This window comes from Rhinopithecus bieti, unplaced genomic scaffold (assembly GCF_001698545.2).
Source record: "Rhinopithecus bieti isolate Rb0 unplaced genomic scaffold, ASM169854v2 scaffold_6710, whole genome shotgun sequence".
NCBI lineage: Eukaryota > Metazoa > Chordata > Mammalia > Primates > Cercopithecidae > Rhinopithecus > Rhinopithecus bieti.
The window spans coordinates 749,057-769,946 of NW_016805362.1; the positions used below are offsets into that span (position 1 = coordinate 749,057).

The 20,890-nt window shown below is 40.3% G+C and overlaps 1 protein-coding gene across 1 annotated transcript in view; it reads left to right on the forward strand.

The window, feature by feature from the left end:
- Positions 1-20,890, forward strand: part of LOC108529765 (arginyl-tRNA--protein transferase 1-like) — a 136,371-nt gene that overhangs the window by 57,389 nt on the left and 58,092 nt on the right. The window contains 1 exon segment of the mRNA XM_017872261.1: positions 1,737-1,769. Coding sequence (XP_017727750.1) covers positions 1,737-1,769 — 33 coding nt within the window.

Sequence of the window (20,890 nt, forward strand, 5' to 3'; positions counted from 1 at the left end):
TTCCAAATCATGAACATGGAATATCTTTTTTTCTTTTTTTTTTTTTTTTTGCTTCCTACTGAAGCGTTTACATTTTGATATACTGTCAACTAGGGCCTAAATGATACTATTTAATTGAATGGCTTTGGTATGCATTAGTGATGTTCTAAGAATATATTTAGTGTTTTTGGTGGGAGTGTGTGATTTCTTTTTAAAACTTTGTTATAGAAAACCTTAAACATTTACAAAGTAGGTAGAATCAGGTGATGAACCCTAATCTCTTGTCCTCACTTATTTAATATCATGTCTAGTTGTTTTGTTTTTTATTTTTGGGATGGAGTCTCGCCCTTTTTGCCCAGGCTGGAGTGCAGTGGCGCGATCTTGGCTCACTGCAACCTCCACCTACCAGGTTCTAGCAATTCTCCCGCCTCAGCCTCCCAAGTAGCTGGAATTATAGGCGCCCGCTACCACACACAGCTAATTTTTGTATTTTTAGCAGAGACAGGGTTTCACCATGTTGGCCAGGCTCGTGTCGAACTCCTGACCTCCCTCAGGTGATCCACCCGCCTTGGCCTCCCAAAGTGCTGGGATTACAGGCATGGGCCACCCCACCCAGCTAGTCTTTTTATTTTATACTACTACATTTTACTTTTCTCCCTACTTCTCCAATGATCATGAAGGGAATCCCAGATATCTTATAATTTCATTGATAAATATTTCAATGTGTAACTCTAAAAGAGAATACAAGTTATTTGTATTCCCTGTGAGTACTAGCTTTGTTGTGGAGAGGAAGTTCATGAGTGCTTGGAAACAGGCCTGTCATTGTGTTTTATTGTAGTTAATTTGCATTTAGAAAGATCAAGAGTGTGTATTATTTGGGTGTTATTACAGTAAATCTCAAAGGATTTGAAATGTTGAATCTGTAAATAACATCTCTGAAAACATTATGAATTACCATCATGTGTATGCATGAAGTTATGTGACAGTCCTCATTTCAGAGGTATCCTACAATTTGCTTTGTCATTTGTTTCTGTCCCCCTCTATAATCTGTTTGTTTAAATGCTGATCATATAGCATTTAGTTTCAGGTGATATTCTATATTCCTCTATGTGTGTCATAAAAAGAAAGAGAAAGGTGAGAGAGAAGGGAGAAAGGGAGAGAGGAGGAAGGAAGGAAGGTAGGAAGGAAGGAAGGAAGGGGATATGGGACTGAGAAAAGAGAAAGATCAGAGCAGGGTAAAGACCACAGATGAAATGCCAGATTGTGGAGCTAAAACCTCACCTTCTCATTCTCACTCACCTGACCTCTCTCTTGGTCTTTCCTCTCCCCTTTTCTTGGTCTCCTCATTGGTTTATATCTTCTTCTCTTGGCATTTATTGAACTTTGCCTGTCAAATTTAGGGTCAGGAAGATTGCTGATTTTTTTCCTTAAAAGGTGTTTTTATTATGTAGGAGTTGTGAGATAAAATTTAAACAAACTATTTTAGGACTGATTTGTTGTGCTTTATGTGCTTTTATACAGAGTTTTAAGAAAGTTTATTGAAAGGAATTCAAGTAGTCAGGTGCCTCCTATGGACTAGGTTGAACCTTTCTATTCTCTGGATGAATTTTATGGACACATGAATTTTCTATAATCTTTGGGTTCACTTTAAGTGGATTTACTGGAAAATTGTATAGTAATTTTTTCTTTTTCTCTGTGTTTGTTTTTGCTGTCTATTTACTGGATGAAATGGATTCTGTTCAAATTTGACTCTGCAGTTCACAAGATTCCTTTGCAGTTCACCCTTGGAGGTAAGAGTTACTCACTGACCTTAATATTAGAATTGGTAATTGAACACCATATTGACATCTTTCATTAGGCATTTATTTGACAATTTAGGAGTGCTCATTTTGGTGTGACACATATATTCTTCAATAACAGTAATGGAGTGAGTTACTGCAGGCTTTTTTTTTTTTTTGGATAAAAGTTTCTAGAAGTTATATCAGTAGCAGTTCACCTTCATGACAGGTTATTGCCTCTTTTTAAGTATATTTTCTTTCTCAATAAGTAGAGAGAAATCAGTCCTTTATTTTAAAGAGCCTTGTTGTATCGTCATTACTCCTGTTTATTTAACAGCAGCCTTATGTTCTATAGATTGCCATGGTATTAAAAGAAAGCTGGAACAATCAGAGGCAAAGGCTGTCTTCAAGGAAGTTTCAGTTAGAGAGAGCACTTTAAAATCCATGAATTGACAAGAGAAGAGCAAAATTATTGAGCTGCTATTATAACAAGGCAATATTCTGGGTTCTTCATTCACCTTTTCATTTAATCCTCATCATGGTTTTCAATGTAAAACTGAGAATCCAGTGATAAAATTGTGAGATAAAGAAAAAACTATTAGATATTTGGAGAACTAGATATCATTATGAGCTGCAATTGCAGAAAAACTTGTAGATGATCATCGAGACTTGGAAAAGAAAATAGAGAAAGGGTGGAAGCAGAGTTATGTGAAGAGGTAGTGGGACTTAGAACCAAAGCCAGGTAAGAGCTTGCCTTCACTTCCTAACCATATGACATTGGGTAAATCATAACTGCCCTGAGCCTCATTTTTCTTATCTTTTAAATGCAAATAATAATTCCTACCTCTCAGATGAGGTGATGGAAATGGGAGCGGTTATAAACTATGCTAGTTACATCATGGCACTATTTTGTGTTCTCCTCTTAGGCTTCAGCTCCACGCGATGAGACTCTGTTCCTTGCCTTGCACTCGTCCTTCCCTTTGTGCCTATTGTTTATTTCATTTTATGCTTTTCCCATTCCCAGCTTGTTCAAATCATATTCCTCTTTAGGGTTGAGCCTCAATACCGTGTCCTTTCTGAGACCATTTCTGCTTTTATAACGTTTTGTTTATTTGATTATTGAGACTATTACTGCTGATAATGTGGTGTGGCCCACAGTGGCACATTGAAAACGTGTGGTAGCCAGCTTGAGTGGTTACCAGGAGAAATGGACCAGACCGGTGGGGGTAGTCCCATCCAGGCTTGGTCACATTGTCTAAGTATCCAGGATCAACGGGGAAGCAGAATGGTATAGTGGAAAGAGCCTAGGCTTTGAAATGAGAGAGGCCTGAGTAGCCCATGGGCAAGTCATTGACTCCTGAGCCCTTTTTCCTCATCTAAAAATGGAGATAATAATACTTACAGGGATATTAAAATTAAATGAGATGATCTGTGGCAAACACTGAGCACGGTGTCTGGCAGATAGAATTTTAATTAAGAGTTAGGTGTAAAGCGAAAACCAAACCATAAAAAAGTTGAAGACAATGTAAGTTTTATAGCCTGCTCTATAGTTATGGAAGCACTTTCTCACTTCAAAAGCAATGGAAAGTATCAAAAAACAAAGAGTGAAAAAATTAATTTGATTATGTAAAGACTCATAATTTTGTACATGAAAACAAATGTAGCTAAAAGGTAACTTGGGTAAAGTATGATGAAAAGGTTATACTTAATGTAAGCAATATGAATTTCTTTTCATAAAATTTGGTTGGATTTTATCAGGTAATTGATAAGATAAAATACAAATGGTAATAAATGTGTTTTAAATGTTTAATCCTATTAATAGTAAAAGAAATGCAGTTTAAAATGACAGTGATCTACAATTTTTTTTTAACCTATCAAGATATCTTATTTTTTAAGTGAATGCTTGACAAGATATAATGAGATGGAATGTTTATAAACTTCATCCTTTCTAGGAAGCAGCTTGGTCACATACACTAAAAGCTTTGTATACATTCATACCTGTGGTGGAGTAATTGCATTCCAAGAATCACTGTCAGAGAGTTCATCAAAGATGGGGACAAAACTTGCATAAAAATATTTATGACAGCATTATTTGTAACGGTAAAAAACTGTAAACAATCTAAATGTACAACAGGAACAAGTCAAATAAATTATGACACAGCCATATGATAGACCACCCTACAACCATTAAAATGGAGATTATGAATATGTGTTCATGAGTATATATTGATGAATAACACATATAAAATACATTTGATATATTGAGAGGTAAAAGCATGATGCAAAATTATACATGCAGATCTCAGTTTGAAAACAATTTAAGTGCACAGAAAAGTAGAAAGGAGATGCACAAAATGTTAACAACTACAAAGTGTTGTTTTATCCTTTACTCTTCCAGTAAAGGGCCCACAGTAGGTAGAGGTGCATTGGTAGCTTTTTGGTAATGCTTCTTGTAATCAGTGTTTGACAGATATACATCAGGGGAGTCTCTTTGATTTGATGTGGAAACAGCAACCTTGGAAAAAAGGGGCTGGCAGGAACTTAGATGAGATAATGTTGATAATGTGTAATGCTGTGCTCTCATTTTAGCAAAAGCTTAGAGGAATGAACAGGAATAAGGGTATTTAGCAGAAGGCAGTTAGGCTGGGTTGGCTTTCCTATACAGGGACCAATAAGGAGGCTTGAGCTTGATGTCCACTTTACTGGGGCAAGTAGCAATTTAAGGCTGTTACTCACCAATGGCAAAGATGCTTCTCAGTAAATCTTAACAGTTGACGTCTCTCAAATGTAAGCTCATTGAGAGAGGACCCTGTTTTTCTTGTTTTCTTGTTTCCATTCTTAGTATAAGTAGAACACAGTAGGCACTGAGTCAATAAGTATTTGTTGAATGAGTGAATGAACAAATGAATGAATGAATTTTGTGGGACTGAGACTGAGAGTAGCAGTCTTTCATCTATAATTTGGCAGGACTCAGCTGAAAGTAGACAAGTTCCAATATTTACATTTTAATACGGTTAATAGTCTGTCTTCCAGTTAGATTGTAGCTACTTCAGATTGAGAGCTTTGTCCTTTGTAATCTTTGGATGCTGTCAGTTATAGATAGGTCCTGGAGTGTACCTAGAGTACACTAGCTGCAACTAGAGTATAAAAAGTATATATATATATATATTGATACAGAGTCTCGCTCTGTCACCCAGGCCAGAGTGCAATGGCACGATCTCAGCACATTGCAGCCTCTGCCTTCCATTTGAAGCAATTCTCCTGCCTGAGCCCCCCAAGTAGCTGGGATTACAGGCGCCTGCCACCATGCCCGGCTAGTTTTTGTATTTTTAGTAGAGATGGGTTTCACCATATTGGCCAGGCTGGTCTTGAACTCCTGACCTCAAGTGATCCACCCGCCTCATCCTCCCAAAGTACTAGGATTACAGGTGTGAGCCACTGTGCCCGGCCACAAATATATACTTTTAAATTACATATTGCTACTCTTGTTAAGTATTGGGAATATATGTGTGGAAGCTTCAATCTTTGGTGAAAAGTAGAAGGGAAAGTATCCAGAGTTTAATGATAGTTTCTGTCCGCTTTCATCACTTAATGATCTGGAGTGGTATTTACCTTGGTTAATTATCTTTTTTATTACTGGGTTTATAACATTGGAGAGGAAGAAACATCAAAATTAAGATGACCAATGTAAGTCTCCTTTCTTGATGGGAAATATTTTGCGGGCTTTCTGTTGGTATTCTTCTAGTTTGCAGTTCCACAGGGGCCACTTGAGGGCTTAAGTTAGTGGCAGCTGCCCTTAAGTCTTCAGCAGCAGCACTAAGCCGGGGGCTGCTGTTCCTTTGCCACCACATAGCGCCTGAGAGCCAAAGCAAAGGCAAGGCAGGAGAGTGTTGGGAGTCTCTGAATGTTTAATTTTGCCATTAAGCTTATGACTTAGCTGGAGAAGGAAAATTACAAATATGGTCTATACCCAGCACCTTCTTTAATTTTGAATAGAAGTCAAATTATTCTGGCAGAGATAGTAAAATACATGAGAGTTGCAGTTGAAAACAAAGCTGACTTTAAACTTCACTTTCTCCACGACGACGACTATGAGTGAACCATGTCCCTTTGTTGTAAGTCCTGAACAGTTAACTGCCACATGAATCTAATGAAATTGTCAGGTTATAGTAATTACATCAGTAATTTGATATGTTGTCATTTGAATGGACCATATGTGGAGAGTCAGTTACTTCCCTCTGTGGGGCTGACCCTTTTACATTCCTGTAAGCTGAAGACTAATAGAGCTCATTAAGCTTTATGGGAAAAGAGCTTTTATCACCTCGTCAAGTCAGGCAACATATTTCCATTAGATCCCTAATTTCGGGTGGCTCTGTAGCTGCTGATATGTACTCCCCTGCTAGGCTTACACCGGACCCTGGCCTTAACAGACATTTTTATTGACATTTCTAAGTCTGAATTACATTTTGTGTGGCACTACTTACAGATGTCTTCAATTAAATGTAGGTAAATAAAAGGGATTATATATCAGAGCCCGAAAGATTCTTGAATTTCTCTTCTGAGTCAAACTTTGCCAGCCAGTCCAGTAGGGCGCAGTCTCATTGTCACTTTCGTAGGTAGAGAGCTATAGGAGAGGCATTTATAACAAAAGTTAAACCAGGTGTGAATGTAGGTCACCTAGGTTTCTCTTCAGGTGTGTCCTTCTGTTCCTTCATTTCAAAATTTTCTGTATTAATAGGATAATAGCTTACTGATAAGTTAGCACCTCTAGTGTAGGTACTGTGCTTTCCATTCTCCTTATTTTAATTCTTACAGAATGTCAATGAGGTAGATATTCCCAATTTTCTTATGAAGAAAACTGAACCCAGAGAGGTAGACTAGGTAGGTGCTCAATATCACAGCTACTAGTATGTGACAGTAATCACAAGATAGGAAGGAAGTAGAATGTGGTTAAGATTCTAACATTACATGAAGTGATATGATAGTATTTGAAAGAAGACAGTGATTAGTTAGGGAGTATTTAGTAAGCCCCAGAGCAGGGTTTCTCAACCTTGGTACTATCAGCATCTTGGGCTGGATAATTCTTTGCTGTGAGGAGCTGTCCTGCACATTATGGGAAGCTTAGCATCTCTGGCTTCTGCTCACTAGATGCCGGTAGGACCCACCCCCCTGAGTTGCAACAAAATGTCTCCAGACTTCGCTAAGTGTCCCTAGGGGGACAAAATAGCTCCCTGTTGAAAACTATATCCCTAGAAAAGCCTTTAAAAAAAAAAAAAGTACAAAGAGGTATTGTTAATAAGCCAATTTAATGATACAATGTTTTCAGTCTAACAAAAGATGAGAAAAAGGGAACAAAAAACATGTGGGACAGATAGAACAAATAGCAAGATGGCCCAATTAAATTCAACCCTACTGATTATGATGGTACTAAATACAAATGGTCTAAGTGAAAACTCTGCTTCATGGTAATTTCTGTTTCTGAACTTCTGCACGTTCAACACTAGCCAGTGGTCATATATCAGGGGTCCCCAGTTCCCAGACTGAGACTGGTACTGGTCTGTGGCCTGTTAGGAACTGCGACACTCAGCAGGTGAGCAGCGAGTGAGCGAGCGTTGCTGCCTGAGCTCCACTTCCTGTCAGATCTGGGGCGGTATTAGATTCTCATAGGAGCGTGAACCCCATTGTGAACTGCCCATGTGAGGGAGCTAGATTGCGTGCTGCTTATGAGAATCTAATGCCTGATGATCTGACTTGGAACAGTTTCATCCCTACACCTTCCCCTTCTCCCCTCTGACCCTTGTCCATAGAAAAATTGTCTTCCACGAAACCAGTCCCTGGTGCCAAAAAGGTTAGGGACTGCTGTCATACATTAACTAATGAGCTTTTTGGGAACTGAATTTTAAATTTTTCAAATTTGAGTTAACTTAAGGCTAAGTGACCACATGTGGCCAGTGACTATACTATTAGGGCAGATTGAAACATTCCAGTTACAAATCAGAGATTGTCAGACTAGATAAAAGGAAAAAATCAACATCCATCTTAAACACGAAGGCATGGATGGGTTAAAAGTAAAAGACTAGAGTAAAACACTACTATACAAATACGTATCCTAGGAAAGCTGGCTCATGCCTGATCCTAGCAACTCAGGAGGCTGAGGCAGGAGGATCACTTGAACCCAGAAGTTTGAAACCAGCCAGGGTGACATAATGAGAACCCCCATCTCTAAAAGAAAAACAAAAATATTAGCTGGGCATAGTGGCGTGTGCCTATAGTCCCCGCTGTGAGAGAGACTGAGGCTGTGAGAGAGACGGAGGCAAGAAGATCATTTCAGCCTTGAAGTTTGAGGCTGCAGTGAGCTATGATTGTACCACTGCAGTTCAGCCGGGGCAACAGAGTAATACCACATCTCTAAAAATAAAAATGAAAAAAATTTAAAAATTAAGAATTTTAAGTCAGAGTGACTGTATTCTTATCAAAGTAGACTTCAGGGCGGCCAGGCGTGGTGGCTCACGCCTGCAATCCCAGCACTTTGGGAGGTTGAGGCAGGCGGATCACAAGGTCAGGAGTTCAAGACCAGCCTGGCCAATATGGTGAAACCCTGTCTCGACTAAAAATACAAAAATTAGCCGAGTGTGGTGGCGAGTGCCTGTAATCCCAGCTACTCGGGAGGCTAAGGCAGGAGAATCGCTTGAACCCGGGAGGCGAAGGTTGCAGTGAGCCAAGATCGTGCCAGTACGCTCCAGCCTAGGCTGGACTCTGTGTCACAGAAAGAGACTCTGTGTCAAAACAACAACAACAACAACAAAACAAAGTAGATTTCAGGGCAAAGATGGAAGAAAGAGAGACATTTCATGGCAATAAAAAGGTCAGTTCATCAAATGAATATGCAGTAATTTGAAATGTGATCCACTTAACAGAGCCTCAAGATAACAAGAAATAGAAACTAACAGAACTGAAGGGAGAAGTGTAGTAGTTGGAGACTTCAGGACAACTTTCTCAGTAATTGATAGAACATTTAGATAGGAAATTAGAAGTAAAATAGGAGGCATGAAAACACTACAACACAGTACGCTCAAGAGTAGCAGTGCATGGGGTGTTGGCTAGCCATATGTATACCCCCCTTTAATTGCATGCAAATTAAGGAGTGCATTATTCAGAAATCTCTGGAAAGGGGGCAGTAACTTCCGGGTGTCGCCATGGTCTTTGTAAACTGTCATGGCACTGGTGGGAGTGTCTTATGCCAATGAACAGCAAGGGCAACTAGAGGACACTTTTGATGCCATCTGCTGGTTCCTGCTGGTTTTTTCATTTCGTTCTGTCGGGACTGGCAAATAAGTCCTACAGGTTTCCTACCTCAGTAGTATTTGTTTGGCTGTTAGGAAGAAAAGAGGCCTGGCGTGTTAGCTCATGCTTGTAATCTCAGCACTTCGGGAGGCTGAGACAGGTAGATCACTTGAGCTCAGGAGTTTGAGACCAGCCTGGGCAACATGGCAAAACCACGTCTCTACAAAAAGAAAAAAAAAAAAAAAGAAAAAAAATTAGTCAGTTGTGGTAGTGTGTGCCTGTAGTCCCAACAATTCTGGAGGCTGAGGGAGGATCACCTGAGCCCAGGAGTTCAAGCCTTGATCACTCCACTGTACCCCAAAGAAGGAAAAGAAAGAACCGTGGGAACCTAACCATCTCTTGAGTCTGTCAGTGTATGAAGTATCATTGCTTGGAGTAGCTGTAGATATCAAGGTCTCTCCAATGGCTAGAATTCGGAAGGAATGGCTGTTACTCAAAACTGGGTTCTGTACGTAGCTTGCAGAGGCAGCAATAAAGGGACGAGGTGGGCGAAAGGTTGAGTTGTTAAGCTGAGGAAGGGAGTTAATTTTACTGAATGAGGAGAACACCGAAAATAAAATATCCAGAGAGCTGGCCCAAATTCAAGAGTAGTGGAGATAAGGCTAGGAAGAGGGCTGAGCTGGTGAATTGGGGGAAGCTTTTACCTGCTTTCTGGTCTAAGGCCTGGGAGGCTCAGCTGTGTTTAAAGAGCCAGGCCCAGGGAACAAAGAGGTAACTACTTGGGGGACTAGACGTCTTCTGAGAATAATTGGCACTCTGTTCTTGGTACTGAATTGAATCAGAAGTGGAAAGCTAGGCTGTGACTTGATCCATTGGGCAAAAACAGAAAATAGGAGTACATTGTTGTTGTTACTCTAGTCATGAGGGCTTACGGTACTTCAGTTAGTTTTTGGATGTGACCTGATAATTGAGTCAATGTAAGTTGCAGCCATATATCTCATGATATCAACTGGAAGTCTTTTCCTAGAAACCAGTCCCATATGATAAATGTACCAAAGTTGATTCTGAGAATAAAAGAAAGTACACTTAGAATAGAAAACTAAACATTAAATAAAAAAATGCCAGGAGTTGCCTGGCTGAAGATTTTCCTGCTTGGGGCTTGGATTAGTATAGACATCTTAAAATCCAAGGCATTCAAGACATCTTTTGGCTGGGTCAGTCTTCCTTTAGCAAGTAGTGGTGTTGCTGCAAGCACCTTTCAGTTGTGTTGAAAATTAGGGTCATTTGCCTTGACAATTTTCATTGCCCATTAGATGTGCATGAATGCTTCAGAAAATGTTTGAATAGTAAATCCTGGGGTGGATTAGTTTCCATGGGGACGTCAGTCTTGTTTGATGTTGGCAGTCATTGAATTCCCAGTCGGGGTTGTCACTCTGGGATGTGTTTTTCCCTTATAAGAAATATTGTAAAAGCAGGAGTCTCAAATTGAACTGACGTTAAGTAAGGGCTCACGTAAGGATAGTTACTCTGGATTCTCAGGTGCTTACTAGAGTGCTTAATAAACATTGACCTGTAGAATTGAGAAGTTTGGGCCGGGTGCGGTGGCTCAAGCCTGTAATCCCAGCACTTTGGGAGGCCGAGACGGGCGGATCACGGGGTCAGGAGATCGAGACCATCCTGGCTAACACGGTGAAACCCCGTCTCTACTAAAAAATACAGAAAACTAGCCGGGCGAGGTGGCGGGCGCCTGTAGTCCCAGCTACTCGGGAGGCTGAGGCAGGAGAATGGCGTAAACCCGGGAGGCGGAGCTTGCAGTGAGCTGAGATCCGGCCACTGCACTCCAGCCTGGGCGACAGAGCGAAACTCCCCCTCAAAAAAAAAAAAAAAAAAAAAAAAAAGTTTGGGATGTTACTTAGCCTTTTTGACAGTGCCTCACTACAAGTCTTTTTGTTGGAGAATTAGGATTTAAAATAAAAGGAAATGTCAAAGTAAAGAAAATAAATAACATCCTGATATTTATCTATTTGTTCTGCAGTAAAAATGCAGAAGTAAATTTCTTATTTCTGTCCAACTTATTAAAAACATTTACTGTACTTCCTTTCTCAATTACATAAGCTTGGTAAAGTTTCTTTAAAATTTTTATTTCATTGCTTCTAGTATTAAGTTGTGAATGTCGGGGTAAACCTTTTTGCTTTCATGGAGACATTTAAATTCAAAGAATGACGTCATTGAGAAATACATTTCTTTGTTCATTCTTTGGTTTAGTAAGTGGCTAAAATCTCTTACCTCTTATGTTGACTAGAGCACGTTGATACACTGTGATTGTGTGTTGGCATGGTGGACTGCAGAAGCAGTGTCCAGCGAGACAGACACTGAACTGAGAGGTGGGAATTTCAGGCGTTGGTCTTTCCTAGCATTCCCCTAAATTGGCTTTGTGGCCTTGGGCAAGCCCCTTAGTCACTCTGACCCTTCCTTTTCTCACTTACAGAGTAAGAGTATTCCAGATAAAGAGGTCCATCAAAACTAAGTGAACTTACCCAACATGTCAACATGTATTATACCGTTTTCTTATTCTTAGATATTATGACCAAAGCCAATAAAATTCACTTCCCCGATCTTACTATACTTTCTCAAGTTTTGTCTCCACTATGCTGTTTTGTTCTGTAATAAGCTGCCACTTTGGAATAATCCTACTCACATTTTCCTTAAAAAGCAAGTCTTTTTTTAAAAAATTATTATTATTATTTTTTGAGATGGAGTCTCACTCTGTCGCCCACCCAGGCTGGAGTGCAGTGGCACGATCTTGCTCACTACAACCTCCGCCTCCCAGGTTCATGCGATTCTCCTGCCTCAGCGTTCCGAATAGCTGGGATTACAGGCACCTGCCACCATGCCCTGCTAATTTTTGTATTTTTGGTAGAGACAGAGTTTCACCATGTGGGCCAGGTTGGTCTTGAACTCCCGACCTCAAGTGATCCACCCACCTTGGCCTCCCATAGTGTTGTGATTACAGGCATGAGCCACCACGCCTAGCCTAAAAATCAAGTCTTACACCATTACTCTGCTTACACAAATGTATGTCTCTTATTTTTGCCCTTAATATGGCCTGAACCATCCATATTAATTACATCTCTTAAGAAAATAATAAATTTTCTTTCATAGGGAGAACTGGGAGGTAGCTCATTGAGAAGTAACTGTTTTATATGAGCATTATAACAGACTGAGAAAGTTTGTAAATGTCACAGATTTCACAACTTTCTTACAGACCCTTTTTTTCTTTCTTTTTTTTTGGAGACGGAGTTTTGCTCTTGTTGCCCAGGCTGGAGGAATGCAATGGCACGATCTCAGCTCACTGCATCCCCCACCTCCCAGGTTCAAGCTATTCTCCAGCCTCAGCCTCCCAAGTAGCTGGGATTACAGGCATGCACCACCACGCCTGACTAATTTTGTATTTTTAGTAGAGACGGGGTTTCTCCATGTTGGTCAGACAGGTCTCGAACTCCTGACCTCAGGTGATCTGCCCGCCTTGGCCTCCCAAAGTGCTGGGATTACAGGCATGAGCCGCCACACCAGGCCCTTACATATCTCTTTTATACCTTCTTATGTACATTTTAAAGTGACAATGATGAGCATGTTTACTGACAGACCCCAAAGATGTAGCTATTCTGTAATATATATACATAAATAATAAGGAAAAGTAGGTAAACTTCTAATTATGGTCATTGTTTTAGTGTTTGTTCCTACATAGAAACTATTCAGGTATCCAAAGATTATTTAAGTTGTTGATTTACATTAATTTACGTTTTAAAATTACCTAAGGATCTTCAAAATTATGGTAAGCCAACCCAAACCAAAATATATAAAAATGTTTGTCATTTGTTCAGCATCACGAGGGGAAACACAAAGCAAAACCAAAATGAGATATTACTTCATACCTATTAGGTGGACTATCATTAAAAAAATGGAAAACGGTAAGTGTTGGCACGGTTGTAGAGAAATTGGAACTCTTGTGCATTGCTGGTGGGAACATGAAATGGTACAGCTGCAGTGGAAAAATGTATAACAGTTCCTCAAAACATTAAAAGTAGAATTACCACATCACTCAGCAATTCCACTTGTGCATATATACACACACAAAAAAATAGGGACTTGAACAATATAGCAGTGTTCAGAGCAGCATCATCCACGGTAGCCAAAGTTGGAAGCAACCCAAGTGCTCACCAGTGGATGAGCGGATACGCAAAATGGTATATAGAGGTGATGGAATATTATTCAGCCTTAAAAAAGGAGGGAAATTCTCAATCACACATGCTGGATGAACCTTGACAACACTATGCTAAGTGCAATAAGCCAGTAACAAAAGGACAAATATTATATGATCTACTTACATGAGGTACATAGAGTAGTCAAGTGGCTAGAGATAGAAAGTGTAATGATAGTTGTCAGGGGCTGCAGAGAGGAGAGAATGGAGAGTTAAGTATTTGATGGGTACATAGTTTCTGTCTGGGATGATCAAAAAAATGATGGATTGCGTGGATAGTTACATGATAATGTGAATGTACTTGATGACACTGAACTGTACACTTACGAATTGTTAAAATGGGTACCTAGGTTGATTCTGTTTCGTTGCTGTTGTGAATAGAGCTATGATGAATGTATGAGTGCCTGTGTCTTTTTGGCAGAACGATTTATTTTCCTTTGGGTATATGCCCAATAATGGGATTGCTGGGTCAAATACTAGTTTTAGTTCTTTGAGAAATCTCTACACTGCTTTCCACAGTGGCTGAAGTAGCCCATCAAAGGTGGAGTGGATAAAGAAAGTATAGTACATATACACCATGGAATACTATGCAGCCATAACAAAGAACAAAATGATGTCCCTTGCAGCAACATGGATGCAGCCAGAGACCGTTTTCCTAAGCATACCAACACAGAATCAGAAATCCACGTTCTTGCTTTTAAGTGGGAGCTAAACCTTGGGTACACATGGACTTAAAGATGGGAACAGTAGACGCTGGAGGCTATGATATAAAGAAGGGAAGTGGGGCAAGGGTTGAAAAACTAACTGTTGGGTACTATGCTTACTACCTGGGTGTTAGGACCATTTGTATCCCAAACCTTAGTGTCGTACAATATACCCATGTAACAAACCTGCCTCTGTACTCTCTGAATCTAAAATAAAAGTTGAAATTTAAAAAACCCCAAAGTGAAGTAAACAATGAAAATAAAAAAGTAGTTCAAATAAATTTTATGGATATTTTACTATAAATAAAAAATGTTTAAACAATGTTTATCAGAATTATAATTATTTAGTTGAACACAAACTTACATTTTTCAAAATCTTCAGCATTACAGAGGTATGATGTTAGCTTTTTTGATTAGTAAACCAATGAGTAGTTTTGGAAGTTCAGTTAAACTATTCTCATTAGAAACCAACCCCTATATAGGCATCCTTCATTTTGTTACGCTTCATTGCATTTCTCAGATACGCTGTTTTTTACGAATAGGTTTGTGGCAATCCTATGTTGAACAAGTCTGCTGGTGTCATTTTTCCAACACCATTTTTTGGCACTGAAATATTTTTAAATCAACATATATACATTATATTTAGATGTGCTATTGCACACATAATAGACTACAGCATAGTGTAAACAGTATTCATTGGAAAACCAAAAAATTTATGTGATTTGCCTTATTGTGATATTTACTTTATTGCAGTGGTCTGGAACAAAACCCATAGTACCTGCAACGTATGTCTGTATTATTACTATTATCTTTTTGAGACAGAGTCTGGCTCTGTCTGGAGCCAGACTGGAGTGCTGTAGTGTGATCTCGGCTCACTGCAGCCTCCTCCTCCTGGGTAAAAGTGATTCTCCTGCCTCAGCCTCCTGAGTAGCTGGTATTATTACAGGCACCCACCACCACACCCGGCTAATTTTTGTATTTTTAGTAGAGATGGGGTTTCTTCATGTTGGCCAAGCTGTTCTCCAACTCTTGCCCTCAAGTGATCTGCTTCCCTTGGCCTCCCAAAGTGCTGGGATTACAGGCATAAGCCACTGCGCCCGGCCAGGTATGCCTGTATTATTTTTAAAATCCACTCATGTATTATACTTAATACTAATAATTCTGAGAAAAGAGATAACTATTTTTCCCCTCAGACCAAACATTTTAAGCTAGCTTTATTTATCCAAAGATTTACCTTAGTTATGTATACTTGGATTCTTTTTTTTTTATTTTATTTGAGATGTAGTTTTACTCATGTTGCCCGGGTTGGAGTGCAATGGTGTGATCTCAGTTCACTGCAGTCTCGGCCTCCTGGGTTCAAGCGATTCTCCTGCCTCAGCCTCCCAAGTAGCTGGTATTACAGGCGCCCACCACCATGCCTGGCTAATTTTTGTATTTTCAGTAGAGACCAGGGTTTCACCATGTTGGCCAGGCTGGTCTCGGAACTCCCAACCTTAGGTGATCCGCCTACCTCAGCCTCTCAAAGTGCTGAGATTATGGGTGTGAGCTACCACGCCTGACCTATACTTGGATTCTTAAAAATGTTTCTGAGCTAGCAGTTTCTGTTAAGAGTTTCTTTAGTTAGTTTGTGTGAATTTGGAGAATAATTTATATACATGCTTTCTTATCTTTGTAAATCAATTTTACAGAGCTCTTATGTGTAAGAACTGTAACATGTAATTTATTAATACTCTCTGGAGGTAGGAAAATACTTCATACACAATGAGAAATAATGGCTTTTTCAAATTATAGATGCACAAACATGTAGAAGGCTTTTCGCTTCAGTTCTACAACTTTAGCCATAGATCACAAGTAAACCCAGAAACTAATCGTTTCAGATCTCACAGGAGCTGTTCTCCTTAATTAATTAACTCACAAATAGACAAATAGACAAAAGGACTAACAAACCAGATTCTCCGTCATCTGTCATCCAACAGAGAATAGGTTTCTGTCATCCATCCAACAGAGACCATAAATGAAATCGACCTATTACTGTTGCAGTCTTGCCAGTGCACTACATTTAAGTCTTGTCATCTGAGGTAGTACCTGGAGTTCTTTGTCTCATGACCAAGAAAATTAAGGAGCATGGACACAGAGTGAGATTGGAGTAAAAGTTTAATAAGCAAAAGAAAAAAGCTGTCCACAGCAGAGATAGGGCCTGGGAGAGGGTTGCCATTTTTACAGTTGAATACGAAAGCTTTTATAAGAATCACCCGGCCGGGCGCGGTGGCTCAAGCCTGTAATCCCAGCACTTTGGGAGGCCGAGACGGGCGGATCACGAGGTCAGGAGATCGAGTCCATCCTGGCTAACACGGTGAAACCCCTTCTATACTAAAAAATACAAAAAACTAGCCGGGCGATGTGGCGGGCCCCTGTAGTCCCAGCTACGTGGGAGGCTGAGGCAGGAGAATGGCGTGAACCCAGGAGGCGGAGCTTGCAGTGAGCTGAGATCCGGCCACTGCACTCCAGCCTGGGCGGCAGAGCGAGACTCCGTCTCCAGAATCACCCCCATCTCTGTAGCTGTTTGTGTAACTTCCCTTACCTGTGAAGCTGTCTGTGTAACTCCCCTTAATCTGTGCACCTGTGGGCATGTCTTTAGGCAAGCACAAAGTACCGCTTCTCTTGGTTGTGCAACTGTGGTATGTTTTTGGGTAAGGTCCACCCCTCCCCGTGCAAGTTCCCATGGAACCCACCGTGTACATGCCTGAAAAGGGGAGGAAACTTTCCTGGGAGCCCACGGATTACATCAAGAACAAAGGCTTCTACATTGGGCCTTGCTTTCTTACCTGTGCAGCTGCAGCCTGATTTTTCCCCATGTTGCTCTGTTTGTGCCTGCAGCTTGATTTTTCAGGGTGTTTCTGTGTTTGAAGGAGTTTTACCAAAGACGCATCCTAATTGTCTGCCTGACCGTTTTTTTTTCCTTTCTCATTACTACCATCATTGGGGATAAGGTATTGGTCATGAGTGAACCAGAAGAACAAAGGCACAAACTTAGTGGAGAAGGAGAAAAATACATGGAGAAACGTCAAAGTTAGAGCTTTATGGCTGGATGGGCATCTCTTTGGGAGCCAAAGAAAAGATGTGTTAGGCTTAACAGACTGTGAGGTGTGTTTCTCATTTACTTAGCTCCATCAAGTCTACTTGAGCTTCTCAGTGGATGACCTCCAGAACTGCTGACTATAATTTTTAAAAAGGTAAAATTGTGACCTTTATGCAAATAGAGAGGATGAACATATGCCACATATTGACTCAATTAGTGCAAAACCAGTAAGGCATTAAAACTGGTACAAAGAGCATTTAAGAGTATGTACAGATATTAAGATGTATGCATGTGATTTAATAGGAGATTGAGATGAGATTGCTAGATTAGATAAAAACAACTGGTTATTGTCTTTCATGGTGGTAAACCATAACCGTTGGGCTTATTTGTTCCCGCCCCGCCGCCCCCCCCAGAAATCTACAAGTTAACCTCTGCACCTGCAGAGTTGTAAAATAACCCAGTCAATAGAAAATCAAGCCTAGAGCTTCACTGAAAGAATACTCAGTGCTGTAGTCTGAATGTCGGTATTCCCCCAAAATGTATATGTTAGAACCTAATGCTCAGTGTCATAGTATTCTAAGAGGTGAGGCCTTTTGGAGAGTGATTACGTTGTATGTGCTCTGCCCTAAATAATGGGATTATGTGCCCTTGTAACAGTGGTTGAAGGGAGCTACCTTCCCCTACCATCCCGTGAGGAGACAGAAGGCATCATTTGTGAGTAACAAACCCTCACCAGACATCAAATCTGTTGGTGCCTTGAACTTGCACTTCCCAGCCTCGAGAACTGTGCACAATGTATTTCTATTGTTTATAAACTGCCCAGTGTAAGGTATCTTGTTACAGCAGCCTGGATAGACTAAGGCACCCAATAATTACTCTTTTCAGATAATCTTTCTACCACCTATTTTTTAACAATAAGTTGAACATTCCTTATCTGTTCTGTTTAATAATTACACATTAAGTATTCCATATCTGAAATGCCTGGAAGCGAAGTGTTTCAGATTTTGGATTTTTTCAGATTTTGGAATATTTTCATTATACTTACTGGTTGAGCATATCAAGCCTGAAAATCTAAAATCTGAAATGCTCCAATGAGCATTTCCTTTGAACATTATGTCAGTGCTCAAAAAGTTTCTGATTATGGAGCATTTTGGATCTTGGATTTTTGGGTTTGGGATGCCTGACCTGAGCTAGTAATTCTTCAATTTAGTGTTTTACAACTCTTTTGATGATAACATTAATACATGTATATCTAAAAATTCGGAAAATAGAGAAAAGAATTTAAAATTACTCATAATCGCTCTGTTGATAATATTAAATTTATTTCCCCCTGTCTTTAGTGTTTAATGGTCAGCCAGAAAATTAGGAATCTGTTGCACTTGATTTTTAAGTCACATATATAAAACTATGCGGTACTTTAACAGCATTACCAGTTGTATTTTCCAAATTAATTTTATTATTTTTTTCATTTCTTAACTGTAGACTGTTACTTCAAAATTTTATTTAGTTTTAGTGTTTTAAATCATAGATTTTGAAGCCACAGTGGCTTAGCACATCTTTGTATTTCTATTATTTATTTATTTTTTTGAGACAGAGTCTCACCGTGTCGCTCAGGCTGGAGTGCATTAGTGCGATCTCAGCTCACTGCAACCTCCGCCTCCCGGGTTCACGCCATTCTCCTGCCTCAACCTCCAGAGTAGCTGGGACTGCAGGCGCCCGCCATCACACCCGCCTAATTTTTTGTATTTTTAGTAGAGACGGGGTTTCACCGTGTTAGTTAGGATGGTCTCGATCTCCTGACCTTGTGATCCACCCGCCTTGGCCTCCCAAAGTGCTGGGATTACAGGTGTGAGCCACTGCGCCTGGCAGGGTCCGCTCTCTTAAAGTCCCTGAAGACTTTCAGTCTTCCTATCTTTGAACTTCCTAGTAAATCCCCTCAAATACTGGCCTGTTGCCTAGCATATGACTCTCCAGTCTCCTGTTTTTTTGAGCCTTTACAGTGTTTTGGGCATAACTGAGGTACACGGAAGCAGGTGGGTAAAGAGACAGGTATACTTTATCAGAGTAAATATGCACCCATTTTGGGAGCAGTTTGGCTGGAAGCCAGAATTAACCTATTAATATTGATGTCATTTCTACACAGTGCCTTTGGTATCATACCACATAGGTCATTAATCACGGAAGTCATTCCTTTTCTCCCCAACATGTAAGGTGGTTTTTCTTTTGTATCGGTAGAAGTGAGCTTTATTATTTTTTTTCTTGTTATCAGCTAAATCCTTGAAATTGAGGAACTTCTGAAAAATTACATTAATTCTTTCACATATCTGAAATATGCAAAACTGCAGACTGGTAAAGATAAACTAAGTATTGCTAATCATATGACAGATTTATGTATGAGGAAATTAAAGATAACTGCTGTTTAAGTAACTTTGCTATTAAGTTAGCTACTGATGTAATTTTGTAGATACGATCTTAGGATGTACTATTCAGACCCCTGAAAACCAAAAATAAAAACTGACCTGGCCAGGCGCGGTGGCTCACGCCTGTAATCCCAGCACTTTGGGAGGCCAAGGTGGGCGGATCGTGAGGTCAGGAGATTGAGACCATCCTGGCTAACATGGTGAAACCCGTCTCTACTAAAAATACAAAAAATTAGCCGGGCGAGGTGGCGGGTGGCTGTAGTCCCAGGTACTCGGGAGGCTGAGGCAGGAGAATGGCGTGAACCTAGGAGGTGGAGCTTGCAGTGAGCTGAGATCACGCCACTGCACTCCAGCCTGGGCAACAGAGTGAGACTCTGTCTCAAAAAAAAACCCAGAAAAACAAAAGAAAACACGGACCTAAACTTTTTATAGTCTGCAAAGTGCTTTTATTTGTATATTGTTGTTTCTCACAGCTAATGACAGTTGAGACTGACCAGTAGTATGATTCTTGTTTTAAAAATGCAGACATTGAGGCCAGGCGTGGTGGTTCACGCGGCAGAGCGAGACTCCTTCTCAAAAAAAAAAAAGACATTGAAACTTTTATTTTTTAATTTTCTGAAACAGGGTTTTGCTCTGTTGCCCAGGCTGGAATGCAATGGCACAATCTTGCCTCACTGCATCCTCTGCCTCCTAGGCTCAAGCAATCCTCCCACCTCAGCATCCAGAGTAGCTGGGAGTACGGGCATGTGCCACCACACCCAGCTACTATTTTGTATTTTTAGTAGAGACGGAGTTTCGTTGTGTTGCCAGGCTGGTCTCAAACTCCTGGACTCAAACGATCTGCCCGCCTCAGCCTCCCAAAGTGCTGAGATTACAGCTGTGAGCCACCATACCCTTACCTAGACACTGAAACTCTTAAAAGAAGTTAAATTACTGTCTTAGTTAGTTCAAATAGCCAGAAAAGTATACAGTGGAGTTAGGGCTCAAATCCAGATCTTTTGACCTTGAATTCTGTAACCTGATCACTTTCTATTTGCCACTTACAGTTGGCAGGCTCTTCTTCTACCTGTATTTCCAAATAGATGGATATCAGTGATTCTCAAGAGTGTGGCCTGGTAATGCCTGAGGCCCTTTCAGAGGGTCCGCAAGGTCAAAATTATTTCATGATACCAAGACATGATTACCTTTTTGACTAAGGTTTGAGGAAATACAGCAATCCCATATATCGAAGTAGAATTCTCAAGGCAGTAAATAGAGAATGGTAAGTGAGTTAAGGAGGCTTCTCTAGGAATGGATGACTGAGCCTCCTGGAAAACTACGTTAAGGGACTGTTATAAGACGTAGCTCTTTGGGACCTAGTTGGGGTGGGGTGGTAGAGGAGAGTA